This window comes from Heptranchias perlo, chromosome 1, assembly GCF_035084215.1.
Source record: "Heptranchias perlo isolate sHepPer1 chromosome 1, sHepPer1.hap1, whole genome shotgun sequence".
Taxonomy (NCBI): domain Eukaryota; kingdom Metazoa; phylum Chordata; class Chondrichthyes; order Hexanchiformes; family Hexanchidae; genus Heptranchias; species Heptranchias perlo.
The window spans coordinates 187,121,255-187,128,487 of NC_090325.1; the positions used below are offsets into that span (position 1 = coordinate 187,121,255).

At 43.9% G+C, this 7,233-nt stretch overlaps 1 protein-coding gene across 2 annotated transcripts in view; it reads left to right on the top strand.

The window, feature by feature from the left end:
• lef1 (lymphoid enhancer-binding factor 1) overlaps positions 1-6,390 on the top strand; it is a 132,893-nt gene extending 126,503 nt beyond the window's left edge. For both annotated transcript variants that reach the window (XM_067994428.1, XM_067994429.1), the window contains exon 11: positions 4,400-6,390. In XM_067994428.1, coding sequence (XP_067850529.1) covers positions 4,400-4,434 — 35 coding nt within the window. In that variant the 3' untranslated portion in view covers positions 4,435-6,390. The remainder of the gene's footprint in view (positions 1-4,399) is intronic.
• The last annotated feature ends 843 nt before the right edge of the window (positions 6,391-7,233 follow it).

Here is a 7,233-nt window from a genome sequence, read left to right on the forward strand (position 1 = left end):
ACAACCATTTGTGTGCAGTAGTTTTTCCTGTATTCACTTTAAGCTGGTTTAGCTAAGATTCTGTCCACTTTTTCTGGATTCCCCTACAACAAGAATTGTTTCCAATCAGCTCTCTTTGTTATTTTAATCAGGACACCCCTTAACCTCCTCATCTCCAGGGAATATAACCCAAAGCTACCTGCTCTCTCCTCATTATTCAGTCCTTTCATCCCAGGTATTGTCCTATTCTCTAGGCCAATATATCAATCCTAAATTGCGACACCCAAATCTGAATGCAATATTCCAATCGAGGACTGGCGTTAAACAATGTATGACTAGTCATTTCCTATCTCTGAAGCACTCAGTTGCTACCACAACAGCCAACAGAGCAGTGTTTATTGTAGCTAAAGTTCAGAAGCTTCAGTGCCTTTGATTCCATTTATTGTGTGATTTGCGTGAGTTTCTTTTCCCTCAGGTTTCTTGCCCCACATTACTCACTGCTGGCCCCATGCTGGCCCAGTAGCTTCCAGCTCTTATCCTGAAGAATGGAACACTATCCTTTTTGCATACACAATGTCAGCATCAAGAATTCCCAAGTTAGTCCAGCTCGGTTAGATGCAGAGTAAAGCTCTCTGTACTCTGCCCAAGGTGGGAGCGGGGGGTGGGGGGGGGGTTCTCTGGTTGCTATATGGGGTAAGCATATCACAGGTGTCTCCCGATCTCCTGCTACAACTTCAGTGGGAACCCCTGAGGAGCAGCTGTTTACGCCTCTTTTTTTGTCTGATAACGCCCCTGTGAAGCGCCTTGAGACAGTTTATTAGATTAAAGGCTCTATATAAATTCAAGTTGTTGTACTTCTCTGGCTTTTGCACCAATCTCCCACCAAGGATACGGGAGAACACCCCCCCTCCCCCGCTGTGGAAATTACTGGTGATGCTGGTTTAATTGAGCTGCAACTAGTCACCAGAGCAATTCTTCCTGCAACTTTCTGCAGTCACAGAAGATCTCCCCCTACTGCACCAGTGTGACATTTTGCCATGGCCTTCACCTGTCATCCTGTGGCCTGTCTGAGTGGCTGAGTGGTTTGCTACTGTCCTGTTGGAAAGGAAACCTGCCGTCCTTACCTGGTCTGGCCTATATGTGACTCCAGTCCCACACCAACGTGATTGACTCTTAACTGCTCTCAGAAGTGGCCTAACAAGCCACTCAGTGGTATCAAACTGTTACAGCAGTTCAGGAAGAAGGCCCACCACCATCTTTATAAGATACTGAAGATGAGAGCGATTGGATTGGAACTAGAAGGGAAAGAACTTCGAGGCAAGGGTGACACTGTGGGGTGAGCGTAGGACTTGTAGCGCGAAACCGTGGTGCGATAATGATCAACCTGTTAGTGCGAAATAAGAAAGAATAAGATTAAGAGATCGTGGCTGAAAATTAAATGATCTGACCTTGAAATAGTGGGTAATGAAACTTGTAGAAGCATCGAAGGAACCGGATGTGCTTTTGTGTTGATGTCACTTTCTGTTTTAACAGCGATTGTGTTTTCAGAAACAGGAAATGGAGACTTTAAAGGGGCACGGTTTTGTGAACATGCTTTGACAAAGATTTTCCTCCTTCAGAACTGGCTTAGGGCACCAGCAAATCCAGTGACTGTAAGGGGGTCTTCAGCTTTTAACGGGGGCCCCTGCAGGTGTACGGGGTTTCACATATAATGAAAATATTTTTGGGAAAAGTTGAGGTAGTTTTCACCATAGGTGCAAACAGTGAGAGGGAGGGAGGTAAGGAGGACACGTTGACTGACCTGTCCTGCCCAAAATACTGTTTCCAAACATGCTGTTGACTCGGCCCCTCACCCAGATGATAAGGATGGAATTCCCTGGTCCTTTTTAAATTTTTACGTTTCGATTCCACTCGATATTGAGATTTATTCCTGGTACTTTAGTGGGGATTCTCTTGATCTCCTACTGTAACTTTGGCTGAAGATTGGCAGAAACCCCGGAGAGGCGGCAGGAGATCAGGGAGACCCCTGTGGAAATTCAACCCCTTAAGTGTTTGTGTTGAATCAGTGCTCCGGATGAGGCGTTAAACTGAGGCCCAGGTGTTTGAGCGATGCAGGTGGATGTAAAAGATCCCATGGCACTATTCAAAGAACAGGGACTTCTCCTGCTGTCCTGGGCAACATTCACCCCTCCCTGCTCATGGCCCACACTGTGAATGACAACTCTACAATAGAATTGGTAGCGCTGACAGAAGTCTTTAATTTTATACTGTAATAATATATAATGTAAAAAAGAAAGTGTGAATGAATGGATAAATAGAGAAAGATATATTTCAGTAAAATAATATGTGTCCAGACTCCCAGATTAGGAGTTTCTGGGCACCAATGTTAATTCAGTGAAGGATCCATTGTGAAATTTAGTCCAAGCAAGACAGCCAAAGGGGACACGTCAATTGCAATTAAGCAGCGAGCCTGTAGGAAGTACAGTTTTGGCCTCCTTACCTAAGGAAGGATATGTTTGCCTCAGAGGCAGTGCAACGAAGGTTCACTGGGTTGTCCTATGAGGAGAGATTGAATAGAATGGGCCTATTTCTCTGGAGTTTAGAAGAATGACAGGTGATCTCATTGAAACGTATAAAATTCTTAGAAGGCTTGTCAGGGTAGATGCTGTTTCCCCTGGCTGGAGAGTCTAGAACTATGGATCATAGTCTCAAGATAAGGGGTCAACCATATAGGACTGAGATGAGGAAAGATTTCTTCACTCAGAGGGTTGTGAATCTTTGGAAGTCTCTACCCCATAGGGCTGCAGATGCTCAGTCATTGAGTATATTCAAGACTGAGATCGATAGATTTTTGGACACTAAGGGAATCAAGGGATATGGGGATAGGGTGGGAAAATGGAGTTGAGGTAGAAGATCAGCCATGATGTTATTGAATGGCGGAGCATGCTTGAGAGGCCACATGGCTGGAGAAGAAGATGTCAAAGGGATGTTTTGACATAGGGTCCATACTTGAAACATTAACTCCTCTGTTCTCTCCAGGGATGCTGTCTGATCTGCTGAGTGTTTGCAGCATTTTATGTTAAGCATCTGGGGCACAGGGTGGTGCAGGGAATTAACGCATCCAAGTGTAGAGTAAAGTGTCCTCTATTTTGAATTCACATAGTGCCATAGCTAAAGTACCTTTGACGCCTGCGTTCAAATGCAGGCTCATCTGATGGAATGAAAGTCTGTTGGATCTAAGTAAAGTGAATCTGGAACAGTCCCAGTTCCTTTAGAAGGTGCAAGTCCACAGCACAGAACTACATATGATTGGGTACAAATTGGTAGAAAATTAGCATTGCCATTGAGAAAACAATAACAATTATACTAGAATCTTTTTAGTTTGGCGTTGAATCACATTGTTGATGCAGAGCAGAGGGAGCTTTAGTCTGCATTTGAGGGAGGCATACTCAGCACAGGTTCACGCCACTGCAATGGGGCAACCAACCACGTTTAATTTAATGAGTAGCTGGGGTTTCCTGCTTCACACCCCCTGAGCCCCCGGTTTTCCATTATTTAAAGTGAATGCGCGGGAATCACGACCTGATGAGCAGGAAAGCCTCGGCCAGTGATTCTTTTCAATATTCTGGAAATTAGGTCTGTGTCAGTCTTCTGAAAACCTGTGAAATTCTGCCATAGCCATTTGGTGCAAATCTATCGTCGTTTCTCCCCACTGTCACTTATTTGCTTGGCTGTGCAACTTCCTGCTCTGCTATAGCTGTAAATTTGTCATCTTTGGATTGTATGACCGAGTCTAGTCATGAGTCTGGCTATTATTTGATCAAATATTATACAGAAAGAATTTGCATTTATATAGCACCTTTCATAACTTCAGGACGTTCCAAGGCACTTTACCACCAGTGAAGTACTTTTGAAGTGTAGTCACTGTTGTAATGTAGGGAAACACTGCAGCCAATTTGCACAGAGCAAGGTCCCAAAAACAGCAATTAAATAAATAGCCAGATCATCTGTTTTAAGTGTTGGTTGAGGGATAAATGTTGGCCAGGACACCAGGAGAACTCCCCTGCACTTCAAAATAGTGCCATCGGATGTTTTACATCCACCTGAGAGGGCAGACGGGACCGTTTAACATCTGACGGTTTAGCATTTCATCCAAAAGACACCACCCCTTCAGCACAGCACAGAGGCTTTGGCTTAACTATGTGCTCAAAGTCTCTGGAGTGGGGTTTGAACCCACAACCTTCTGACTCGGAGGTGAGAGTGCTATCACTGAGCCAAGGCTGGCACATTAGCTAATGAATGATTTGCTGTGTTAGGGAAGGGATTCACCTCCTATCCAGTATTGTGACAATGCCCCATGGTGTTTAGGGTTTTATATCAGTATCTATTCAGATTGATAAGAACCTTTTCTTTTTTTTAGGAAAACGAAATACATTTTCGACTTGCAAGGCATAAGCAGCAACACCAGACCCGTTTCTGGAGATGGAGGCTTGCTGACGACCTCAACTCACCTGTCTGCTGTCCTCTCGCCTTCAACAAAATCCATATTTGACATCATTTTCACCCCAGACAGACGCGTGGACACTGCGATAATACGGTGATTTCTTTTGCATTTGCTCTGTCGCAGATTGCCATTCGCTGTTGTGCAGCACAACCTCCCTCCCCCAAAATGCACACCAAGGCACTGCACCCCATCCACTTTTGCCGAACCCCATCCATTTTTCCCGAACCCCATCCACTTTTGCTGAACCCCATCCACTTTTGCTGAACCCCATCCACTTTTGCTGAACCCCATCCACTTTTGCTGAACCCCATCCATTTTTCCCGAACCCCATCCACTTTTGCCGAACCCCATCCACTTTTGCTGAACCCCATCCACTTTTGCTGAACCCCATCCACTTTTGCCGAACTCCATTCATTTTTCCCGAACCCCATCCACTTTTGCTGAACCCCATCCACTTTTGCTGAACCCCATCCACTTTTGCTGAACCCCATCCGCTTTTGCCAAACCCCATCCATTCTTGCCGAACCCCATCCACTTTTCCCGAACCCCATCCACTTTTGCTGAACCCCATCCACTTTTGCCGAACCCCATCCACTTTTGCCGAACCCCATCCACTTTTGCTGAACCCCATCCACTTTTGCCGAACTCCATTCATTTTTCCCGAACCCCATCCACTTTTCCCGAACCCCATCCATTTTTCCCGAACCCCATCCACTTTTCCCGAACTCCATTCATTTTTCCCGAACCCCATCCACTTTTCCCGAACTCCATTCATTTTTCCTGAACCCCATTCACTTTTGCCGAACCCCATCCACTTTTGCCGAACCCCATCCACTTTTGTCAACCAATAAACCCTTTGTATTTACTCTCGCAGTTTGAATTATGGTCTGTCCTGTACAAATCAACTACTACACGGCAGGCGCACTACGACCCACATCACGATTACACACGGCCAGTATAAGACCCAAACATCACAGGGAAAATACTTTGGACATCAGACCCAGAAAATGGCCTCTTGGGCCTTTTTTGTTCAGCAATAAAATGCAAATAGATTTCGTTTTATTTTATTTTCCTTAACTGAAAGCTTTTTTTTCCCCATTAATTATTTTACTTTTCTTTAGTTCTCGGTGTATATTTTTAGTGATAGTTATTTTTTTTTAATTGAACCTAGAGATCAGGAAAGTTTGTAAGAAAACCCTTTTGTTTCTGCCAGAGAAGAGCTAGCAGGAAGACATGGTCCTTCTTGTGTTATTTGTATCAAATACTGAGCTCTTTGCTTCTGTACGGTGTATTATAGAGCTCAGTAAACACAGGGGGAATTATTATGAGGATTCTCCTGCTTATCCATGGTAACTTTAGCAGAAAAGCCGTGGAAATCCCAGAAAAGTGGTGTTAAAAAAAACGCTGTTTTTCCAGGCTTGGCGGCTCTTTTGCCGAAGCTACAGTGGACGAGCAAGAGCATCACCATAGAAATTCCCCCCACTATGCCAAATCATCATGTGGGGGTTAGCATCGTTGCTACTATTATTCTCATATACAGAATCGTAGACCTTGTATAAGCTATGCCATCATACACTGGTGCAGTGCCCTTTTTAGAAAACTCAGCACTTGTATTGCTATTTTTTTAAAATCCTGTTTTACGTTGTTACATACTTGTCTCTTTATGTTGTAATTATCTCCTAGTTAGATCTTAGTGTTACATTTTTTTGTCAAAAGTGCATGTCTGGTGCCATGTAATTGATTACGGTATAACGGGTTCAAACCATTACCTTTATAAAAAAAATGTCATAGTGGTTCAAATCTTTTATGTACAGTTTGCCAAATTCAAATATGTTACACGTTTGTGTGTTTTTTTTGTGGAAAAATACTGTGCAGTAAATTTGCCATTGTCTGTAACCTCAAACTTGTGACGCAAACTAAATATCATTTGAATACCACGTGTGACTAAACCATGTGATTGCATTCTCTGCTCACCCGTAGTTTCCTTTGCTACAAACAAAACACCATTGCTTTTAACAGCACTAACAGGGAGGGAGAGCAGCTTGGGGGAGGGGTTAGTTCCCCGACACTCATTGGTGAACAGGATTTATACTACCACAAAACTGCAACATTAAGCCAATAGTGCATAAAGATTACTTGTATTTCTATCGAAAATACAAGACTCACGGGTTGAGGGGTAATTTTGACTTTGGGCGATAGTGTAAAACGAGCGAAATCGGATCAGCTGCCCCGATATACATCTGTCCCCATTTTCATTTCCATTGATACCGCCCGTTTTACACTATTGCCCAAAGTCAAAATCATCCCCACCTTGTTTTGAATAAGGGGTGCACATTGTGCTATATGATCGTACACTCGTTTTATATAAGTCATGTGTTGGAAATGAGGTACGTACTGAAAAGGTTTGGGCGAGCTGCAACAATGGGGTAGATTTTAACTTAAGGTAGGGTTGGATAAGGAGGGGTAGCAGATCGGAGCCTGTTCTACATCCCATTTCAATTCCATTAAAGTCATTGGAATGGACACTCAGGTGGGGTGTATAACGGCCGATCAGCTACTGCCCGTTAGAAACCCCAGCCTTAAGTTAAAATCTAGCCCATTGTTGTATTTTTTACTGCACAGCTTGACAGATCTTTGTGAATAGTTTCCTATTACCAAGAAGCAACCACCTGGTTTGATGGACTTTCTGCAGTCGGTCGAGCTCCTTCACCCCACACATCCTAGGTCCACTCCGAGGCTCCAGTTCTTCA